Source organism: Scardinius erythrophthalmus, assembly GCF_964197995.2.
Source record: "Scardinius erythrophthalmus genome assembly, chromosome: 9".
NCBI lineage: Eukaryota > Metazoa > Chordata > Actinopteri > Cypriniformes > Leuciscidae > Scardinius > Scardinius erythrophthalmus.
The window spans coordinates 25,361,196-25,385,125 of record NC_138229.1 but is presented as its reverse complement, the minus strand read 5'-3'; the positions used below and the strand labels follow the sequence as shown (position 1 = coordinate 25,385,125).

Here is a 23,930-nt window from a genome sequence, read left to right as displayed (position 1 = left end):
ATTGGGAGCATTTACAGGTTGAATATTCCAGGGTTTTAACTAAATAAAAATAAATGAAGATTTAGGGTGGAAAAATACCAGAAATATTTTATTATAGAAATGCAATATGTCTTTTTAACAGACAAAACAAGACAAGACTGTTTTTGCAATAAAATAGCAATCAAAATTTGTACATTACGTTCCTCTTAACAAAAATTGGCATCTGAACAGGAAAATACTGTTGGGATTTATCAGTTATATCTGTAAAGAAAACCCACATGCTGGTCAAATCTCTTAGGATATGTATGTAACTCCAAATAATGTAATAATTATGCCAGAAAATGAGTGACTGAGTTTGTCTTACAAGTTGTGAAATGTAAAGTAAATTTTGTTTTTTGTTTTTGCCTCAAAACTGGTCTTTGGCTCTACTAGACTTTTTAGATTTGAGCAAATGTAACAGTCTGGCAAGACGTACAAAAACATTAACGTGCCAACTATTTTCAACAGTGAAACTTCCATGCATAAAACAAGTAAAAATGGTGTTTTGAGAAAGAAAGTCTTTATCAGACTTTGAATAGGGCCTGAAGCCATTTACTCAAAAGGAACAGAAGAGGAACTTGGCTCGTTTTGATCATCACAGGGCTGATTCTCCTTCTGCTTCCGGCGGCTAATCTGCATCTGCAGCTGCAGCTTGTTAGTGAAGAAAATTGTCCTCCAGCCAACCTCTTTAGCTAAAGCTTCCACTGTTGGAGTCACAGTGTCACAATGCTTCCTTACTGTCTGCTCCCAGAACTCCTCGGAGTTACAAAGCTGAAGGGGGAAAAAATCAGAAAGCACATACACTTCAATGTAACCATTTGACCAGAGCTGGGTAGATTACATTCAAATTGTAATCGGTTACTGATTACAAATTACATGACACAAACTGTATAATGTAATCCATTACATTACATATTTAAGGTAATATAATCCGACTACTTTTTGATTACTTTAAGATTCATTTTGACCTAACTTGTTCAACACATTGATTTGAGTAGAATAATCTTGTACCATATTGATATTAAAATACAAAGAAAAAGAAAATATATTCCATTCTTTGTTATCATGATGGAACTGCAGGGGATCCTGTGTTTAATGAAAAGCTATGGACTAATTAAATAATTTTCTTTTAATTAAAATAAATAATTTAAAAATAAAACACTACTAAAAAAGATAAAAAAGATCATTTAATTTGTTTGCCTGCATGTCATGCGATGAAATTAAATGTAAACGTGAATTTGTTAAAAGAAAAAAAACGTCCAAAGACATTAATGAATGGTTAAATAACTCACTGAATCTGAGGGATAATTCAAATAATAATTCATGCGTAAATCAAGAGTTGATTAAATCTGAAATGTTGAGAAAACACTTGTTAAAAGTGAAATGATTTCTGTAAATCCAGTGACCAAAAGCCAGGGGTCTCAGTTTTCAGTGATAGTCACATGAATATAGTGGATGGTCTGTGTGGGTAATTCCACAAACCTGGAAGATCTTCTGAACGTATGCAAGCAGAAGGAGTTTTTAGAAAGGAACATTTAAAAGATAAAAAAAAGTAGGCTAGTAGTATAGGGAGAATGAATGAAGTGTGAATATTTGACAGCCATTTTTAGAATAACAAGTAATCAATAAAAGAGTAACTGTAATCTGAATACAAGTATTTTAAAATGTAATATAATCTAATTACAAGTACTTAATTTTTGGAATCTGATTACGTAATCCAGATTACATGTAATCAGTTACTAACCAGCACAGCATTTAAAGGTGCTCTAAAGCCTGGTTCACACGGCAGGATAATTAGGCCGATTTTCACCCCTTCCGACAATCTTAAGGATGCTCCGATTATCGTAAAATAATCTGATCAGATATTCCTGCCGTGTGTGGTGTGTTAAGACTGCTCTCATCTGCTCGGAAGGACGTCGGGACCGCTCCGATCTCAAATCGGGGATATCCAACATGTTGGATTGTTTTGGCCCGATTTCTCCTGTGGTGTCCCCCAAGACAAACAAGCACGCAGCCTGTGGACTGTGGCGTGTAGCCAATCAGAACGCGAGGTGACGAGGCACTGGGAAACAAAATCAAAACAGTCGGCGGCATTAACTCTGAAGTCACGTTTGATCTCGAGGGATTTTGCAAGATTTCCCGTCTGACCTGGGAATGCTCTGGAGTCAAATCGGTTCGTGTGTGATGTGTTGATAGTGCCGTGTGGCTGCGCACCACACACTGTACGACCAAAACTGTTAGACCCGTGATTTTTTATCGCAGTGTGCGGGGTCTCTCAGGTTTGGAAAATCAGCTGACAATTTTAAAATCGTCCCGTGTGAACCAGGCTTAAGTGATGTTGGGTGACGCCACTTCTTGTTGACGTTTAAAGTATTGTCAAACAAAACGGAGGTTAGCTAGACCCTCCCTCCTCCTCATCCACGCACTAACCCCCCAAACTAGTGCTGGGCGGTTTGACCAAAAATCAACATCACGGTTTTTTTCTAAATTATACCGGTTTCACGGTTTTTACCGGTTTTTTTTTTTTTTTTCAAGCATGATGGGTGTTAACCACATTTTCTACTGAGTGAGAGAGGAAATACTGCAGTAGATTAACTTATAATGCCCTATTTTATTGTCATGAGTGAATATTATAGAAAAAATCCACACTAATATTAATAATACAGGTTTGCAAGGCTGTTTACAAAGAGGTGCCAGCAGGACGCGCTTTAGGAGCGGCAGAAACAGTGGTTTCCCCGGTAACGGCTGTAACTTACACAAAGCAGCAACGCTCATAAACACTGCTTTATCAGGAAAGATAAAGAAAGATTCAATCGTAATAACAAAGAAACTTTTCTAAAGACCGTCAGTTCACTTCAGATACGTTAATACAGTATAAAAACACGCGCGCCGCGAGAAAAAAGACACTCTCACCCCCACACGTCTCGTGCCCATTCTAGTCAATGCTTGTGTTTCAGATCGAAGCTTCCCAGAAGCGGCTCTCCGCGCCGCTTCGCTAAATATAGGCGCCTAGTCTATTTTGACGCACCGCGTGGAGGACGGAATAAAACCTTGTCGCAGCTGTAATGCGCCGCAGACGTGTGTTGTAAATGAGGGGTGAGACTGTGTCGCGCTGCGCCGCGTTCCGATTAAAGCGACATACACCGGTATTGCGGTATATTAAAAATTCATATCGTAACAAAAATAAACACCGGTATTCGGTATGAACCGGTAAACCGCCCAGCACTACCCCAAACCCCACCCCAAATCCTCCTTGTCGGTCATTGGCTGGAACAGTTTGTTATGTTTCGTGGTGCGGGTGAGCCCAGTTTGTTTTTGTTGCCGTTTGTGGAGCCTGTGGTGTCTACAGAGACCGCGTTTTTTCACAGTGTGTTCAGGAGACAGGCAGCTAGCGGATGGTGAGGAGATGTTTACTGTATGTGACAAAAAATGTTTTGGCCTATAAAACGTGTGACATCGCTTAGAGCACCTTTAACATACATACAAACAGCAATTTAAAATGTATAATCAATTTAAGACATTCTACAAACATTTTATGTGAAATATTTTGTTTAAAAAGTGTGCTTGAGCTATTTTATTTCAAATGAAAGCCACTTGGTTTGGTTCTATGACACTTTGAAACGCAATGGGTTTTCATTAGGCCTTACCTCTTTAAATTTATGGCAGGTGCGTGAAAGACCTGAAATGTCTTCAAGGTCTAGGTGTGCCATGATGGTGAAAAGCAAAGCATTGGGGAGACGGACAATGTAATCATAGTGGCCTTGGCATAAGTTTTTGGAGTACTGCAAGATGCGAGGACCAAATACCATGGCAACGTGATCTGGATGAGATAGACCAGGTTGTTCATTGAATGAGAAATAGGCTACATTAAAAGACTTTACTCACTTTATTTGAAATGTAAAAAAAGTGTATGTCTGGAATAGTAAGCAAGCACAAAGTAAGTTGCTGAATAACTTACTTTGCAGACGGCTGTCTTCTAAGAAGTCTTCATGTGATTCTCTCAGTTGTCCTGGTGGTGTGCTCCTACAGTCTGATCTCAAAGAAATCTTCCACCAGCTCCAAACAACCTGTAGTGAAGGATGTTCATAATTATCATAAATAATAGTCTACAGTAAAACTGAGACAAAAACCTCCAATTTTTTCTTTGCAGATGCATAGTGGTTTTTAATCAGGCCAACAGTTCTTCAGAGCTACGCTACTTTAATGATCATCTCCAGAGTGATATGTTGTAGGATCTTGAGTAACTTAGTAACCAATAGGTTCTTGATCTAAATAGGCTATAAGTTATTTTCTTCTACACTTCAGTGTGATCATTAGAGTTTAGCTTGTTAACTGTGAGTGTCCACTGTCCAGGTAACTTAGCAGGACACTTGGCATGCTTTTTTAAATCATCACATAGTTTAGTAATCATCAAAAATTAGGTATAGCTTGGTCTTTAAAATATGAAACACTCAAAATTAATTTGAAATTGAGCATGGTGCTATCATGATGGAAACTTTAAAACCTTCTCAACGTTTGTTATATCAACTTCAAATTTGGAACACGACTTGATTAGACATGTCTTTGATTTTCTAGCAATATTAGAGTCCAAATTATTTAGTAAAATATTTGTATTTTATTTTGTATAAAATAAAACGTTCAGTTTAGTAAATATGACCTGATGAAGACACAAATGTGTAAATTTAATTTCTTAACCAATTTGTTTCCAGCGGAAACATTTGGCATTGCGTTTGGAGGATCTTCTATATGAAGAGAAGAGATAAACAAACAAACAGCAGACTTTTGGTCATAAAGCTGCCGCAAGAGTATAACGCATTAGTGTTAACAATACATTTAAGGAAAAAAAAAAACTCGCACAAACCTCAGTCTGTGTAATTACAAAGTGGAAATAGTCCTTCATAGGTGCAGGACCTTGTCCACTGAGCTCAAACAGAGTTTCTCCCAGCAAGCTCGCCATTCCCAGATATCGTTGACGCGTTGTTACCAGGACAACAGAGACTCCAACACATACACAGTCTGCGTCATCATCTCCATACAGAGGCAATCATAGAGTGATTTCACAATCATTAATCGCCATATTTATCTAGCACATTAAATAAGTGACTGGACCTGATGTTTACTGCTCCTACCAGTGGCGTAACGAGCCAACACCGGGCCCGTAAGCAGGATTATCAAGGTGGGCCCCCATACTACGTGACGACGCTACGCGCACCAAAAAAAAAAAAAAAAAAAAACCTGCTGGTGACGGCGCACCATAACACATTGTTACTGTTACTGTCACTACTATATACACATAGTTCCAAAAAAAGATGCTCACTTACATTATAGCTGCATTTTCCGGGCTTTCCTCTGCGCACGGGCATTCTCAATCGCTTCAGGTGCTTTACTCGCTTCACTCTCTTGCTCCATCTCAATCTCGATCTGCCCATGTGTCATCTTTTTAAAGAAGCTTCCTATTTTTGTTAATTTATTAATTCATTTATCAAATTCCTCTTTTCGTTTTCGTTTTTCGTTTAAAATTTGACGACTCCTTTATATCTGTCTCAAGTTCAACGTTTTTTAGTGTTTTGCACGCAATGCGCATGTTAACCCGGGGATTCCCCAGTCCCAATTAGAAACAAATTACACCAAATTCATCATTGTTCGTTTCAAACATTTATTTAATGATCAGTCAAACGTTGTCGTCATTATGTATTCAAATTCAGTGATGTGTCGTTCGCGAACGATCCGTTCATTGCGTGCGTCACATGACAAATAAACCAAAGACTCGGAAGGTAAATTAAATATTTATGTTCCCTGTAAATTATCGTTGGCTGCATTATAATGATTTCTTCATTCAAAATATGATTGAGATTGCGTAGGTGGATGTTTTCGGGGAATTTGGCTGTTAAAAGTATAACATTTAATGCCACTTAAACGAACGAATTACTCAAATAAAGATTCGTTCATTTTGATGAACGAGATTGAACGAGAGAGTCAGTAAAATTATCCGAACTCAAATGCGATCAGACTAAATGTAGTAAAATGCGATAGGGGTACCCAGCTGTCAATCAATATCTTCCAGTAACGCGGGCGGGCCCCTGATTGGTCCGGGCCCATAAGCAACCGCTTACCCTGCTTACCGATAGTTACGCCTGTGGCTCCTACTAAATGGACGCATTTCCCTTTATTAGACGAGTATTCGTGTTTTCACGAAAACTGCGCCAATTGCAGTGTCGCGCGCAAATGTGAACAGGTTATTTTGAGTCTATCCGTCCATCATTCTAATACATTACCGAATGTGTCAGTAGTTATTGGTTGTGCTATTGGTTACCAGATACACTTTCTTTTATTTTCAAATTTATCACAAATCAGTTTTGGATGTCACTATGGGGCGTTAGTGTAACTTAGATGCGAAAAATTCTGTGTAATGTGTGAAATGTAAAAAATGTATGTGTACATGTAGCACAGCTGCTGCAACATAAATTGTGAAAAATTAAGGGGTCTGACAAATTTATGAATCCATCAATAAACAAAACATTAACAGTAAGACAGGATCGTCTATTGTGACGAAAAATATAATGGATGGAGGTTATTTCATCTGGCAGCTTTTACAGAACAAATTTAGAAATGATAATACTTTGATCATTAATATTCTAATTAGATAAATGCGTTAAAGCAAACTGTTCTAAAGAACATGTCTATTCATGCGAGAAAAAACAGGTGTCACAGCCTGTGCATGTTAATTTGGTTGTTATTTCATGTTCATGCTCCAATAGTTATGATGAATCCTATTTTTCATCATTATTTTTTTTCCTCTTTCTTTGCTATTTACATGGTCCTACTTTCTTACACTCTTAAAAATACAGGTTCCACAATTTTTTTTGTTGTTGTTGTTGTTGCTGTGATTCCAGAGACCCATTTTGGGTTCCCAACAGAACCTTTCAGTATAGTTCTTAAAAGAACCAATTTTCTTAGTGTGAAGAAAGTTTTAATAATCTAAAGAAAATGTTTCCCACTATAAAGAACCTATTGTTAAATGGAAAGGTTCCATGGATGCTAAACAGTTCTTTATGGAACCACCAATGCCACTAAATAACCTTTATTTTAAAGAGTGTCTAATACAGTATGTGTACTGGGGTGGGAGATAATATTCTAAAAAATTGACTACAAAAACAAATGGATTTATTTCCTCAAATTATTCATACGTGATCACAATCAATAATTGAGAACTAAAAACTCTAGCTTTGCTCAATGAAGTGTAAAAAAAAAAAAGCACAAACAGGCGCATGTAACACAGTAGTTAAAAATCATTTAATATTTTATACATATATTTATATATGTACACATTAACTTGTATTCCTTTAATGGTAACTTTTGATGTGGTCAAAAACCCATCGTTGGAGAACACCGCAGGTCAGACCTGCCAATTTCCCAAGGTGCTCCCCGAGGGGAGATCATAGAAAGGCGTACTCTACCACTTACATCTACTCGGCCCGTTTGTGCTGTAGACACCCGCTTTATCTTGTGCTGAGCTCCTCTGCCTTTACAATAGGTGTCAGGTTTTAATCCAAACCATGTTTTCTTACCTCCTTGAGGCAATTAGCGGCGTCTATTCCTCTGACTGAACGAAAACATTTCTGCTAGAGCAGGTGCTAAGGACAAACTGAAGTTGTTTGTACAGCTAATCACAGCATCCCTAGACACCATTGTGTTCTGCTGTTTCCATCAGTTTCTCTCTGTGAATAACATGTTTTTAAAAGGATTACAAATGCTGATATGCACAAGGAGCTTACTTTCTAGGCATAAAACATTACTTATTGAGCTGAAGGCATAAATGAGGTGGGACAATCGTGGATTTTTGTCCAGAACACACCGGTGGGGTGGGGAAGACCATCACCTGCGAATCCACAGCTCTTTCTCTAGAAATGTCAAAGACTCAGTGCAGTAAATACAAAACCTGAATACTTTCAGATTCTTGAAGACAATGTTTTAGAGCATTGGTGATGCGGAATGTGTGCATGATGCAGCTGAAATGTGGTGGAAAAAGCGCTTTAGAGAAAGGGGTTTGTGGAGGAGCCTCCTGTTGGGTACGGTCCCGCCGGGCCTCCACCCTGAAGAGAAAACGAGAGTGGATAAAGAATTGGATAATTTCTGCCATCCAGCAACAACATTGCAGATTTAGGAGCACGTTATATCAAGTTAATTCTACTTCAAATGATCATGATTATTGTGGATGGGAAGACTTGAGAACAGATTACTCATGTTAAATGCAGTCTAATATTAAGTACAATAGATGTAAAACCATTAAGAGTCAGACCGCCATTAAGACATTAAAGGTGCATTCAGTAGTTTGGTGCTAAATGTCTTTTTGTGAAGTGTCATCTGAATGGTATCAACTGAAAAACCCTGAGTGAGGACCAAGTTGCTTCTTTTTTGTTCATCTATGTAAGGTAAGGGAATTAATGATGTAGATCGCTCTCTACATAAAACTCTTGATTCTGAATCAATTACACCAAATAAACTACATGTAAATCATTCCAAGTAAACAATGGGTCTCGTTCACTAACTGTGCGTATGCATGATTTGTGATTGAAATGTAGGGACAACTGAAAAATCTCATACACAAATCACATACCCTGGCCTTACAAACGTGTTAAGATGGAATTTTATACATATTCTTTTAAATATATTTCATCATTACAGTAAAAGAGCAAGAAAAGGTGCTTGAGCTGTTTCCCCTGCATAAAGATGCAGATTTGCATATGTACAGCTGGTTAAATCTGGGTCTGTATTAAAGGTGTTTTTTGTTTTTGTTTTAACTTGTTTTGAGGATGGCACACTTGGCGTTACTTGAGGATTTTGCTGCGCGTGCTCTCAGTCTTCTTTAGACAGCGTCATGTTTACTGAGAGAGAAGAAAGGAAAGCGTGTGCGGAAAGCCCTTATATGGACATGGTTACGTGATCGCTCATTTAAAATACTCCGAATTCATCAATGTTCCAACAAGGTTAAGAACAAATCCATGTGTGTAATATTAGGCGGAAACTTTCTGTGAGAAGTTCGAAATGAAATTAGCTCATTTTTCAACATGTGAAGTAATTTCCGGTGTATCCCCTCCCCCTCCCCCCTGACTCGAGGTTGCCAGATAGGCTGCATGATCCAGCAGGAACGTAGGCTGATACGTTTGTAGCTGCAGCTGTGGTAACTAGAGCAGAGCTGGCAACCCGGATGCCGAAACACTACTGGCTTCGTGATTGGTAGATAGGTGGAGGGTGGGGCATCAGGCCAAAACACAACATGACAACATCAACATCAGTTGAGAGGGCTGCAACTTCACTTTTTAAATGACAATATCCTGGCCGTACTACTGTTGTCAGTGATATAAGTATTTGAAATGAACATGATTTCTTAATGTCAAGTGACATATCAGGGACATTTTATGATTAATTGAAATACATTTCTTACATACGGTTCCTTTAAGGCTAACATATTCATACTAAAAGCCCCCCCCCCCCCCCAAAAAAAAAAAAAATTGCATTTTGATTTCATGGGGGACTTTCATTTGGAATGGACTTTAACTGTTGGAAATCAAGCAGCTTTGTCATAATTAAAGGAGAAATACCAGGGGGAGCCTTCAAGTCAAATTGAAAACCACTGCTTTAAAGCAATAAATAAAGAATATCCTTCATACTTAATATTTAATTCATTGCAACTGGCTTGCTTACCATGAATGGGTTGCTGGATATCCCAGGTCCTGTGACCTGCTGCCCATAGTTGCCCATAGGTTTGGCCTGTCCGTAGGCTGGAAACCCCCCTGAGGAGGACCATACAAGATGAAAGGCCATGGAGCTGGTGTGTTACATTAAAGACTGACCTCAACACTAAAGCACTGAACCTGCTACTCCAACACATGCAACACCAAAACTCACATCAAAGCAGGAAAAGCAAAAAGAGTTGATGCTTAATAACATACAAACACAGCCTTTCTCATGAGTATGCATAACAGAAAGGCATAAGCCACTGGGGGTTTGGGCCACCTCGCACTCACGAAAACACAAATATAGTCTCACATACCATTGGGCTGTTGGTGGTAGGCTGCAGGTGGGGGAAAGGGACCTTGGCCAGGGAATTGCTGCTGGAAGGTCCCACTAAAACTGGTTGGCAGGCAGAAACTGGTTGCGTTCCCAAAGCCAGCTGGCATGCTCATGGAGCCAGTGCCAAATGAGGCTAAAGTAAATAAAAGGAGACCAGAGGAGGAGTAGCATGTTTCATCTGCTCATTCCTTGAATGGACACACACATAACGAGCATGCTGATCTCGACCAAAGCGAGGTTTTACCTGAGGCGGCTGCTCTCCCATTGGTTTGGAATGGATTTGTAGACATGGGCTCCTGAACCATTCCAGCAGCCACGAATGGGTTTGTGGAGGGAGCAGCTGCACGATCAAAAGTCTCGAGTCAGTTTATAAGACTTGCATGTTAAAACTTACTTAAACGAATCTTAAAATCCACCTGCAAAACCCTGTTGCATGTTGGGTACTCCTGGCTGAGCTGGAGGTGCAGCAGCTCCTGGGACACCTCCATACACACTTTGGTAGTGCATTAACACACAAAAACATGTACATGAACAGACTAAAAGCAAGGTGGACTGTGCAGAGAATATACGGTCAGTAATGCAGTGATCTCTCACCCTTGTGAGCTCCCACTGGTAACGGTGGAACTGAGGACACTGTCAAGCTCAGCTAGGGCCGCGTAACGGTCCCCTCTCGATAAACCGCTCAGAGGCGGGGCAGGGGCCACATTGGGTAGTGGAGGAATGGACATGCCTCCTCCTGAATTGCATAAAGGTAGAGCTTAAATTTATACTCAGACTTCTTGTATTAATTCAATTTAATTGATTTATAAAGCACAACTGCGGTTGACCAATGTGCTGTACAAGAGGACACAAGTAACAAACATAACCATGAAATGCATTCAGGCAGTGGACAAACAGAGCATAAAAGAGTAAGGTATCAAACCACATAATGTAAGCCTGGTGAAATAGGGTCATATAAACATGGGTCATGTAGGGGAAGTTCTGATTTGAATTGAGAGGCTGTTCCAAAGTTTTCGAGGGGCTGCGGTTTTTGGAAGAACTAAGGCTGTTTACACCTGGTATTAAGATGTGTTTTGGTCGATCGGATCACAAGTAGAAGAGGGAGACGCATACCCGTTTACACCTGGTGTTTTAATCTGTCTCTTTTGTCCACTTTCAACCACTTCTATCCTGATTTCTTCGAAGGGAGGGTCTTTTTCATAGCCTGACTACATCAGACTTCGTACTTCCGCTCAATTTCAGTTCCCTTCTGTACTCAGTCTGAGATAGCGACCTATCTGCCAATTTTCCTCCGGCCTCAAAACATCCGGCCAATCAACGAACAGAGGGCGGGCTGAGAGCCGTGACGTACACGCTGATTGTACCTACCGTGGATGCGTAGATTTACTTCACATAATCTGCAAAAGTCGTTCACAGCCATGTTCACGCCGGTATTTCGCTCGATGGTTTTGTTTTCGCATCATACATGTGTTTACAGTGGAAGTTCGATGCGGCTGAGCCAGCGCATTACACACGTCATAACCAAACGTTATGTGATTGGCTTACCAATGATTTAAAACCAAAGTTTAAAACCAATGATTTTAAACTTCAGACAAGCGGTCAAATGGATAAAATAAGCTTACGCAATTTACATGTGAACTCTGACAGCCGCAAGCCCACGCCGAACGCTGTGAGTGTGTGTTAGAAATCAGGAATTGTGAGAGAACATTGTGCTTGGTATGTTTTTCGATATCAAACTAAACTCTCCATCAGACCAAGTTTGAATCCTGTGTGGCTGGTGAGCTTCTCATAATGTGAAAGTGGACAAGCTCAAAACATTTTACACCTGTATTTAGTGTCGTCCACTTGTGGTCTGATCGACCAAAACGCATCTTTATACCAGGTGTAAACAGGGCCTAAAAGCCTCTGATTGTCAGACCTAAGAGCTTGCACTGGGTGATGATCTATCAACAGTTCAGAGAGGAACGAGGGTGCTAAACCGTTCATGTTCTTAGATATGTACTCTTTGTACTCATGTTGGTTCCATCCATTTTCAAGAAAAATTTAAATGACTCTAATACACTCAAGTAATACATATTCTCCTTACACCTAGAATACAATGTTGTTATTGTTAACTAGTGGTTTTCCTTTCAATATTTTTCTCTTTTCTTTTTAAATAAATTAAAAGATGCAGATGAAAAAAATAAGTGTAATTTCTTTTACCCATTATCTTCCTTAAATGACTGGTACAGTTCTGTTAAAGTAAGCCAGCAGCAACATAGGTGATATTTAGCCAATATCATTCTGTAACAACCATGACAGGAAATAGAAATAGACGTGAATGAAATGCACAATAGATGGGGGCAGGGTGTGGTACCTGTGTGGGGTTGTTGAAGGGAAGGCTTTGAGGGGGGTGATGTGCCAAAATGTGACGGTCCACTGGCGTTTCCAAAGGAATCAAAATTGGCAAACTCCGTAGTGGAATTATTTTGTGCTATAGATAGCACAGGTTGAACAAAATGAACAGGACTCATGAGGAAAATTAAAGTGACAGTCTGAAATCATGGTTCTGACATAAATGTAGGCAAGCAAAAGCAAAACACTGAGCTGACTGACTTCATTCACAAATGGTTGTAGAGTAGGGTAGTTGAAATGACATTTAAAGGGATTGTTCATCCAAAAATGTAAATTCTGTCCTCATTTTCTGACCTCATGTAGCATTTGATCTGTTTTTATTCATATAATGAAAGTCAGTGGGGTCCAAAACAACATTGGATCCCACAAACATACTTAAATAAATTCTATGTATCTTTTGTGTTCCACAGAAGAAAGAAAGTCAGACAGGTTTGAAACAAATTGAAAGTGAGAAAACAAATTTTCACAGAATTTTCATTTTGGGTGTACTATCCCTTTAAATAAATGACGAAAAGCTACAAGATGATTAGTAGTGACAAAACAATTTAAGGAACTTTCGACCGGCATCTAAATGACTTTTTTTTTTATACATAAATTAGGGCTGTCAATCTATTAAAAATCTTAATGGTTACCTGAGGGCCTGTTAAAATGTGCAAAATTAGCAAAATTTGAGGAGCTGGCAGTTTGAGTTTGAGGTGCAGCAAAAATATCTCCACCCAAGTCAGAGAGGAGGTCAAACTTCTTCTCCTGGCCTGCAGACTGGGCCTGAGCACGACTGGTCACTGGGGACTGAGACAGAAACGTGGGGAAGGCATGAAGAGAAAAGCAGGGCATAACCTGATTCCACGGAGAAGAAATAACTGTTCTGTGGCTCCGAATGAAAGTACGAATGTGTGGGTGCTTGTGTGTAGTTAGTTACCTGGTTAGACGGAGTCTTGGTAAGATGCAGGGTTTTGAGGGGCTGGGGAAGAACCTCTGGGGTGCTACTGGTACTGCTAGCAGATGAACCAGATATTGAGGCCTGCACAGAAGCTATCACCCTGGCTTGTTCTGGGGGAACATACCTGCAAATGACGGTGGCACAATAATAAAGCTGTTAATTTGTAGGTCAACCCGGAAGGCTAATTTGCCATGGGCTCCCTTGGGATTTTATGAGTTTTTAGAATAGAGGTTTTTGATTTAGTAGTTAAAAAAAGTCTGTGCATGATTAACATGACAGGGCTTTGTTCTACAACATAATTTACACAGTTACCCTTCAAAACTTTGGGGTAGGTGAGATGTTTTAATGTTTTTGAAAGAGGTCTATTATGCTGCACTTATTTGAGGACTACTCTTAAACTGAAATCCACCATTCTAAAATCCCATTAGAAACACCTGAGGGAACTCATGGCCTGACAATGCTGCCAATTCTTTTCTTTTTTTAATGGAATATTGCAGTACATAGCAGTATTAATTATAAATGATTTATCCGTGCACGTCATTATTATTATTTTTAATTATGTGCCCTCATAATCTTCATCTCTTCTCTTCTCTGATGATGTGTTTACTGGCTTGAGGGCGGGACAACCTGTCACTCACATGACATCACAGCAAGAGCAAACCACAATCATCCAATCAATTCCTGATGGACAAAATCAGGTTCTGTTCTACATTTTTTCTTGTTCAAGAAGCCGTTTCACTTGGATATACTTCAGAATAGGGGAAAAAAGACTAATTGCAACTTCCGCTTCATGCCAAATTTAAAGCAGAGGTTCTCAGATTGGAGGAACTGTTGGTAAGATTTTATTTTGCTCACCAAGGCTGCATTTACTTGATCAAAATACAGACAAATGTGTAATATTGTGAAATATTATTACAATTTAAAATAACTGTTTTCAATTTTAATATATTTTAAAATGTAGTTTATTCCTGTGATGTCAAAGCTCAACTTTCAGCATCATTACTCCAGTCTTCAGTGTCACATGATCCTTCAGAAATCATTCTAAGATGCTTATTTGGTCTTATTATTATCATCAATGCTGAAATCAATGGGTTTTTTTGTGGAAACCATCATATATATTTTCTTTTCAGGATTCTTTGGATGAATAATGAATAAAAAGATGAAGCATTTATTTGAAATAGAAATCTTTTGTAACATTATAAAAAGTCTTTACTGTCACTTTTGATCAATTTAATGCATCCTTAAAAGTATTCATTTCTTTCAAACCACCAAACAAAGAAAGTCTGACCCCAAACTTTTGAATGGTAGTGTATATGCTATGGGTAAGAATTATTTTATTTACAGTATGCAAATTCATAAACTGTCATTTTTTTTTTCCTAAGGCATTTTTGGTCTGTGAGCTGGCAGATAGTGTGAAGGTTCAATGTGGATTTAGATTTCTTTTTGCCTTTACTGAGACAGGACAGTATAGATTTAGTATTTTAGTGTGATTTCCTGATTCCACCGATGAGATTTCCATCAGAATTTATTGAAGAACCTCTGTATGAAAATGAACAGCTTTTTTGCACTACAACAGCAATAATGCCATCTGAAATGCATGATCTCAAAAGCATTTGGCACATAAGACGTGTACAAAGCAAAAAACAACAGGCTACACAGAAACAACGTGTCACAAAAGGAGGATGGATCTGACCAGAGACTCCTTACCATCTTTTCTTCTCATATTTCTCCTGAAGAAACTCTTTGACTTTCTGAGGTTCACGGAAATCTGGGATCACAGAGCTCTTGTCATCATACAACCCCAGCCAGATGTGTTTGCAGACCTGAGCACAAAAAAAGAGAGAATATTTAGAGGAGCCTCAGTATGTGCATAGACTGTAATGTGTTAAAGCGTATTGTACCTCATTGCTGTGTTTTTGTAAGAACTCGATTTCCTGTTGGGTGAAAGTTGTCATAGAAATGGACTTCACTCTGTGTGGAGGGTTGATGCCTCGTCTGGGATACAAATAAAATGACAGACATCATAGATTGGTCACTGCAGAGACAAGACTAAACTCTGAGAAGTTGGCAATCCCTAATTATGGCAGTCGTACATTATTAGTGGTGTTTATATTTGTTATTCTTCTGGATAAAAAGTATTTTCACTATAAGCACATGATACCTCAATTTATGGAATTTGAAAAAAAAATTCTGACTTTTCTAAATGATCATATTTCAATTTTTGCAGGCAGATTAAAAAATGAATCATTAATTATTAATATTAAAATGTAAAATAATTGTTATACATTTTAATCTTTATAATTGACTCAAGGCAGCGTACTAGCACCGTTCAGACCCCTGCGGCTCTGTTTGGGGCTCCTGTCATATTCAGTCATATTTCGGCAACAGAATGTCATAAGGAAACTGACATCAGGGGCGTTGCTTTTGACTTACAACCTTAAATTGAGACCCCATGTGGAGTCCCACAGCCCTCTGGGGGCCCCCGGAGGCCCTTGTGGAGCCCCTGTCATATTTAGTCGTATTTCGGCACCATAATGTCATAACGACACTGACATCAGGGGCGGCGCTTTTGACTTAGAACCTTAAATTGAGGCCCAATGTCGAGTCACACAGCTCTTTGGGGGCCCCCTGAGGCTCGAGCACCATTTAGTCATATTGATTCCTGGCACCACCAGAATGTCATAAAGACACTGATAACAGGGGTGGCTTTCTACTTAGTACTGTAAATCTAGGTTCCAGTGTGGAGCCCCAAAGCCCTCTGGTGGTCACTGCTGGCCCCTGTCATTACTCTGCACCAAAATGTCATAGAGACATCATCTTACCAGGCAATGAACTGAGACCCCATGTGCACTACCTGGGGCCCAAATCTCAGCACAACATCATACCATTATTTTCACTAGTGGCATTGTCTGCCAGTTGAATACCACTCATTTTTTTCAGTTTATCTAGATATGAACATATTTTATGCATAAGCAGCTGTAATGTTCAAACATGGGTGTGTCACACATTGACACAGTACTTTATGAACACACACACACACACACACACACACACACACACACACACACACACACACACACACACACACAATTTTAGCCAAATGGCACAAACGTCACACCGTCTAATTTGAAACGGATCGTGAAGTTCGGCTGTTCTGGCTCTGAATCTATTTTTGTGAAAGCTGATGTTATGGTGATGTTAGAGACAGCTGGGACACATTCTGCAGATGATCTCTCAGATGGGAGGGGTTGTTAGGCGTCTGCCCATACAGACTCTTGAGGAAAAAACAACAAGTTCGTTCACCATCTGTGTGAATATGAAGGACCTCGTTATAAACTTACAGTATTCCGGAACAGGTGGTGCACACAAACGAGCCCACTGTCATGTTGGCGTAGGTCGGGCCGCGCTGATCGCAATCAAAGCATTTCCTATTAGGAGGCAGGCTGGTCATCTCCCGAAGCATCTTCAAGTGTTTCTCCTCCTGTTTTCGCTTGGCACTCGCCGCCATCACGAAATAATAAAGCTGTCGAGTCTAGGGCAGGTGAGGCTGGAGGTATGGGTAAATCTAGTGCATAAACACACCCGGCAGCGCTGGAAGATCGTTCCACATAGGACAGCCAGGAATAGCCATAAACGGCCTGTTCTTCACCGGACTGATGTGGAGCGCTGCAGGCTATACATGACAATGCTGCCATCTACTGCACTGGAGAGAAACGCCTCTACTGTATGGAACATGGTCAAAAACATGAGTTAAATGAGTGTATGAATATTTAATTGTAAACGAGAGCCTGACACCCTAATGTCCACATTCATGTTTCACGGTATTTACATCATGGCACTCGCTTAGGGGTCAGACATGTGTTCCTCAGTGCAAAAGAGACCGAAGAAAATAAGCAGTTTTAAAGAAAAGCATGTTCTATACTTTGTGTTTATATTTGTTCTTTAATATTAGAAAATACTTACCTTAATATTAGACAACTATTTAGTATTTTCAACTCACAGTATTACAGTTTTTAAGACCATTTAGCCTTTTGTAATCATGTCCACAGTTTTTTTGTTTTGTTTTGTGTGCGTTCATACATCAAGTACCATTCCGACGAAGGAAAAAACGTTAAAAATGGAAAAGACCACCAGAGGGTTAAATAACACACAATGAAAAGTCATAGGAACAGAAAAGCCATGTTATTGTGTCACTATGGTATCCTGACCAAAACCATGGTAATATCATGGTGCTTTCTTATGTATTATGGCACTGAATGATTCCCATATTCATACATCATGGTATGTACAGAATATGGTATCCCTAGGTACTTTAAAGATTACCATGGTATTGCAAAACTAAAAAAAAAAAAAACTAAAAAACATGACATTACAAAGTTACCATGTCCGAAAAACAAGATATTAGCTTGGTACTTAGTAGTTTTTAGATGGATCATATACAAATACATATACAAAGGACAAAGCACAAACACACTCTCACTCTCTCTCTCACACACAAACACACACACACACACACACACACACACACACACACACACACACACACACACACACACACACACACACACACACACACACACACACACACACACACTGTGTGAGCTGGTTTCCCTCATGGGGACCCCAAAATGTTATGCCATTTTTGTGGGGCATTTTGTCCCCATAATGGGTTTACCAGGACACACACACACGGACACACAAACACACATTACTATATGTATCTATAGGCAATAAGATATTTAACCACATTAAACACAAGCTACACTAGTATCGTATAATAATGTAATAAATAATACATCATAAAGCACAGTATACATTTAGAAATAAAATGAGGTTTACTGTAATTTAATACAGGCTCCCAAACATAAAAGTTACAAGCATTATTTAAAATTTAAAATCTTGGCACTTGTTTTACATTATTTTGCCAGTTGAACATAATAAAATATCTAAAACAGATCGATGCCATTATACTTTTAACTCTTCTGTCCAAATGATGGTTTGATTAATGCTTTAAGATCCCAGATTGAAAATGGTCCGTCTTATTCAATTTTTGATTGTTTTCTCCCACTGGATCCTCCCACAGCTGCAGGTTCAGCCTAGATAAAGAAGTCAAGACTGTTTATTACAATGTTCAAGCAATCAATCGATTTACAGTACTTCTAAACTGATATCTAACCTTTCTCTTTCGTGTCGCAGGGAAAAATTCTTCAAGTCGTGACTGTCTAGTTAGGCCCATTTTCTCATCCACCTCCCTCTGCTTCCTTCTCTTAGAGAGAGACTCGCGAAAATTCCTCATGCGTCCCCGCACCCTTTCCTCCCTTAAAAGAGTGAATAGGGTCACATACCCAAATCTCAGATACTATTAAACATCAGAACATAGAGACGTACTTCAAAGGCTTCTCCTTGCACAGGAACTGCACCAGACCCTCTTCATCAGGCTCACTCCAGGCCAGAACAGGGTCGTCAATTTGTGGTGTTTCAAAAAACAGCTTCCGGGCGTCCTTGTACTGCCAGTTTGGAGGGATAGGGTGTGTCTGTAAGAATTGACAGCCAAAGTCGCCTTTAATTTTGGTTTACGAAAAACAGCAGCCTGAACATTCTGCTTTACATTTTTTTGTTTTCCACAGATAAATGAAAATCATATTGTAGAAAGCTAATGAGAGTGAATAAGTCACGACAAAACTATCAGAACGCTGCCTTCTAGTGGGATCAGCTTTAAAGTCACCATGGAATCAAAATGGACAATTCTTATTTTTTAAGGAAAGGTGCAGTGTATATTATAGATGATTTATCTATGCAGTTTTTAAACAAATCTTTACTCAAAAACATTTATTTCCCAACCCCCTTGCACTTACATCTCTTCATTAATGACATGAGCACAATAATACTGACGACAATGATCCAATACTTTCCAGATGGACAAAATCCCTCTCCTACACTTCTTCTTGTTCAAGAAGCCATTTCACTCAGACATACATTATAATAGTCATAAGAGGAGAGTGTGTAAGGCTGGCCACGCTCAAACCACTGACTGTTGCTTCTGATTGCTTTTTGGGGGAAGTGCTGCCCATAATAGCAGGTCTTAATTAGTTTCATTTATATAGCGCTTTTCTAGGAACTCAATCTCCTCAACCACTAGGATCAGTTTTCTCCATAGAAATAATAATTGCATATTGGCGAAACAGAATTTAGTGTTTGTACTCTTCAGAAGGTCAAAGGTTAAACCATAGAATGCAAAAGGGTGTCCTTTTTTTAACATGACTGAATCTGTTGATTTCTTGAACGCAGTTATAATCCACTCACTGCACAAAACGCCAGAGTTTTTGTACTGCACGCACACAAATCCAACACATGTTGAATGACAGGGAACACATGGTATCATTTCATTTCGAATGCAATGATTGAACGAACATTTTATGGTCCTACGCCTTCCACAGATTATATATAAATACATATAGACCGCTTAACATAGTGATTGCTTTCAGGATATGAGACTTTCAACCACCATAACAAAATAATTGTCTGTAGCTAATCACCTATTGCACCTTTAACTTTTAACAAACAAAGTGTATACATTATCTAGGCTAAATAAGAGATTGATTGTGCAGTCAGCTTCATTGATTATAGCGGAACCTTATGAGATGAAATGAGATGAGTGACAGCTTTTTAGAGATGCTCTTTGCGTGTAGATATGTCAAATCACACATTACAGTATGCTTGCTTTTCTGTTTAAATTATAGTGGTTTGCGAATGTAAAGGTTTTCTGTCGCTTCATAACATTAAGGTTGGACCTCTGTAGGACTATTTTAACGATGTCTTTATTACCTTTCTGGGCCTTGAAAGTGGCAATAACATTGCAGTCTATAAGCGGTCAGAAAGCTCTCTGATTTCATCAATATCTTCATTTGTGTTCCAAAGACGAACGAAGGTCTTACGGGTTTGAGAGTGAGTATTTAATGACAGAATTTGAAACTATTTCATGACTTTCTATTTAAATGTGTTTTTGAGGAGGAAGCACATCTAGTTGGTTTACCCTCCGCCTATGATAACAGGGAAGAAAAGACAATCCCAATGTCCATTTCATGTCGACTTTAGCAGGGCTTGATTTATTTGGTTTATACGATTTTTTTTTCCAAACAAATACCTTTCTGTTGACATGTTCCATCACACCCTCTATTGTATGATGTTGTTTAATAAGCTTCAATGCCCGACTCGGCCCAAGACCTCCAATCTTATCACAGTAGTCACAGCCCAGCAAGATACACAGGTCAACAAACTAGGAAAGAGACACAGAAAGATAAATTAAACAAACACACTTATGGTGTAAAAAGTCCTGTTCTTTTGGATCTTTTCTACAAATACCTTACCAAAAAAAAAAAAAAATGCAAATCAATTAATGATCAGAAATTCTGAATGTTTTACCTGTTCATATGTCAGCTGTAGAGCTTTCAATAGCTTTGGTAAGGAGTACTCTGTCACCTCACTGTGAGAGAAATGATAAGGACAAAACCATGATAGCTACTGTACAATGTAACATTGAATGTTCTTCTGCAAAATCTATAATCAGAGTGGGGAATTAATTTGACTTTAATCTCACCTGTCTCTCTTTGCATTGAGCTGTCGGAGAAGAACAGTCCCTCCAAATGCCAGTGTGTCCATGTCCTCTGAGGCTACAGCATTAACTGTGCCACTTTTGACCAGGTGGGCACACAGTGCCTCTGCTTCACCTGGAGCCTGACATTCAAAGTGATGTCAAAATAAGTCAAACAGGAACCCCTCAAATTCATATGATGGAGTAGTTATTTGTATAACGCTAACTAAATTAAATAGGAAACAAAAGACAAAAATAAAATACCTGGATACACGGCACACCCATGAGCTTTAGGAGACGTAGGCACTCTTGTTTAAAGCTGGACCCTAAAAAAGTGCAAAACAATGTGCATAAATATCATAGTCACCAGCAAATTGGGAATAGTGATTGAACAACATGAAACTATACAATATATATTTATAAGACTTTAAGATATATTAGGAATGTTTTCTATTTCAAATAAATGCTGTTATTTTGAGCTTCCTGTTCATCAGAAAATCCTGAAAAAATGTATTAGTTTCCACAAAAACATTAAGCAGCACAACTGTAATAATAATAATAAGAAATGTTCCTTAAGGAACCAAATCATCATATTAGAGTGATTTCTGAAGGATCATGTGACACTGAAGACTGGCGTAATGATGCTGAAAATTCAGCTTCACCATCACAGGAATGAAATAAAACATAATAATTTATAAAAAAGTTATTTTAAATTCTAATCATATTTCACAATATTACTGCTTTTATTGTATTTTGGATCAAATAAACGCAGCCTTGGTGACCATTCTTTCAAAAGAGACTTATTAAAGCGTAATGTTTACATCGCCACACACCTGTGTAGGGGCTCTGCGAGCTGTTATAGCCAGTGATTTGAGCTCTTTTCTCCAGCTAGAGGAATTCAAATATATGGCATATTATTAAACACATACTGTAACTGGATTATATAATTATTATATGTATGTAATTATTAAATAATTTGATTAGAACGCATCTTCTCACCACGGCTCTCTTTTGACTGGGCGGTCTGCCATCAAGTACAAAGACAGGCTTGATGTCATACTCCAGGAAAGTAAGAGTGCGGTAAAACAAGCCTGTGAGAGGGCTGCAACATCAGATGTTCATATTTGTAAGATAAAACACACACACACACACACACACACACATATATATGATAGAAGATCACAAGATTTACAAAAGAGAACAGACAATTCATTTTTCATCAATTCATTTTTATTCAAACCTTAGCTTCAGATGGCTGGGGAGAGCTGTGCGAAACTGATTCACCACAATAGATGTGTCTAGTGCGATAATCTTCCCTGGATCACAGAGACATGACAGTTGTTACAGATTTTAGGCAAACATAACAAAAAGATTTTTGAGTAGATGACAACTAATATTAACTCTGAAGTGTACATTCGAGATACATTTTTCGGCCTGTCAACTGCTTTTCTTACGGTTTTCTCTTCTTTATACATGACAATACATTATTGTATAGCCTATTATTTTTTACTACGGTTTCCCCAATAAGCTTTTCTGTTACATTTTAAACTGCGATGCATTGATCTTACCCGAATAATCACCGATCTCTTTGTTGCGCATAGACGCTGGAGCGTCAAAATGAATTAAATGCGCTAACTTTATAATCCCCATTTTAAATGAAAAATGTTTTAACTCCAATCGTGTTGGTAGGACAGATGTTATTGTCCTTCATCACACAGCTTCATTTCCGCATAGTCGCAGTGCTCACGTGGTTGCCATGGTAACATAGCGCTGATAGGCCACTACTGCTTGACGTCACCAACTCGTTTCGCGACCATAGATGTATGTACATAGAATTCTCATTAGCGGCTGTTTATGGAATAAAAAAAAGACTGGCAAAAATCAAAACCACACGTGCGTACTGCTTAAAAAAGTGCTCTCTAAAAAAAAAAAAACAAGTGCACAAATCAATACCATTTGTGCGTACGCTCAAAACAGATACAGATATGACATTTGCTTTGTTTTTGACAGTCTTTTTTATTCCATATTTCTATGGGCCGCTATACATATAACATGTTCCATCTAGCATATTGGAACGGTCAAAGCTGGTCCTTGAACATTGAAGAGCAATTTGATTTAGCATCTGCAACTGTAGTCCCCCCTGAAAATCAAGTTTTTAATGCTGTGGTGTTTAATGTGGTTTAAGACAAACCATGAGCAAATTCATAAGTCAACACCATTGCTGAGTATTATTTTCTCCTTAAAACTGCAGTGAATTTGCTGGTGTTTCTGACATCACAAACTACCTTGTAACCAATCACTTCAACATGTGATGGTCAAAGAGTGGATCTCTGAGCTGGTGTGAGTGAGTGGAGGCGGGGCTAATTTAATTGAACATAGAACCGCTTATACTAAATGAGGCAAGGGTGTAGAGTTACATTAAGCTATTTTAAAGCCTGAAGATATTTTTTTAAATATGTCATTTTGGTGATCAAAGACGGGTTTTAAGGGATACAATTATTGACTACAGGGGGACTTTAATAGACACATATGAATATCTTTATCTGCAAGAGACTTAAGCAGATGATTTTTCTAAACTAACACAATACAAGATGGAGCTAACATGGCATTAAAAAGTTACCATAGTAAAAACCTGTAATATTGAGTTAATATAAAAATCCAAACCAAACCCGTTCTCACCTATGAAATTTTATCCCATTTCTTCTGGAATTAGAGGTTTCACAACCAGAAGCTGCACAATGTTTTATTAATAATAATAATAATTATTATTATTGTTATTAGTTTTATTTTCTTAAATGCTTGAAAAAACAGCAACAAAAATGATCATCATTACCATCATACCACAAAAATACAACAATACTCCAGCAGGGTCCTTCAGAATTTCAGTCCAGATTAAGTGCCAGCCACTCTAAT

At 38.6% G+C, this 23,930-nt stretch overlaps 3 protein-coding genes across 4 annotated transcripts; all 3 read right to left on the bottom strand.

The window, feature by feature from the left end:
* Nucleotides 1-570: 570 nt before the first annotated feature.
* fbxo36b (F-box protein 36b) lies at nt 571-4,975 on the bottom strand (the record flags this gene model as incomplete). The annotated part of the gene is made up of 4 exons (XM_081374095.1): nt 571-789; nt 3,666-3,838; nt 3,977-4,085; nt 4,880-4,975. 4 exons carry the CDS (start codon nt 4,973-4,975, stop codon nt 571-573), a joined length of 597 nt encoding a protein of 198 aa, XP_081230221.1.
* A 2,314-nt stretch (nt 4,976-7,289) lies between these two features.
* On the bottom strand, nt 7,290-17,086 carry agfg1b (ArfGAP with FG repeats 1b). Of its 2 annotated transcripts, XM_081373660.1 has the most exons (12): nt 16,768-17,086; nt 15,328-15,421; nt 15,134-15,249; nt 13,406-13,550; nt 13,119-13,275; nt 12,449-12,565; nt 10,687-10,828; nt 10,509-10,585; nt 10,337-10,432; nt 10,073-10,225; nt 9,724-9,812; nt 7,290-8,111 (listed from the first exon to the last, which is right to left on the bottom strand). In XM_081373660.1, the coding sequence occupies exons 1-12, from the start codon at nt 16,932-16,934 to the stop codon at nt 8,052-8,054; spliced, it is 1,413 nt and encodes a 470-aa protein (XP_081229786.1). In that variant the 5' UTR covers nt 16,935-17,086; the 3' UTR covers nt 7,290-8,051. The 2 variants fall into 2 exon arrangements, with proteins under 2 accessions (XP_081229786.1, XP_081229787.1); XM_081373661.1 differs by lacking the exon at nt 12,449-12,565.
* A 1,152-nt stretch (nt 17,087-18,238) lies between these two features.
* Nucleotides 18,239-22,773, bottom strand: LOC308695838 (putative flap endonuclease 1 homolog). Its single transcript, XM_081374085.1, has 11 exons — nt 22,586-22,773; nt 22,258-22,333; nt 22,017-22,119; nt 21,851-21,905; nt 21,282-21,343; nt 21,024-21,160; nt 20,849-20,909; nt 20,571-20,702; nt 18,815-18,960; nt 18,603-18,744; nt 18,239-18,522 (listed from the first exon to the last, which is right to left on the bottom strand). Exons 1-11 carry the CDS (start codon nt 22,665-22,667, stop codon nt 18,466-18,468), a joined length of 1,053 nt encoding a protein of 350 aa, XP_081230211.1. The 5' UTR covers nt 22,668-22,773; the 3' UTR covers nt 18,239-18,465.
* Between the last annotated feature and the right edge of the window lie 1,157 nt (nt 22,774-23,930).

Coding starts and splice junctions, on each gene's coding strand:
- agfg1b (XM_081373660.1), bottom strand. CDS start 16,934: ATGGCGGCGAGTGCCAAGCGAAAACAGGAGGAGAAACACTTGAAGATG. Junction 13,276..13,405: donor CCAAGACTCCGTCTAACCAG/GTAACTAACTAC, acceptor TTTCTGTCTCAG/TCCCCAGTGACCAGTCGTGC. Junction 10,829..12,448: donor CCTTCAACAACCCCACACAG/GTACCACACCCT, acceptor TATGCAATTCAG/GAGGAGGCATGTCCATTCCT.
- LOC308695838 (XM_081374085.1), bottom strand. CDS start 22,667: ATGGGGATTATAAAGTTAGCGCATTTAATTCATTTTGACGCTCCAGCG. Junction 20,910..21,023: donor CTCAATGCAAAGAGAGACAG/GTGAGATTAAAG, acceptor TTTCTCTCACAG/TGAGGTGACAGAGTACTCCT. Junction 18,745..18,814: donor TGCAAGGAGAAGCCTTTGAA/GTACGTCTCTAT, acceptor CACTCTTTTAAG/GGAGGAAAGGGTGCGGGGAC.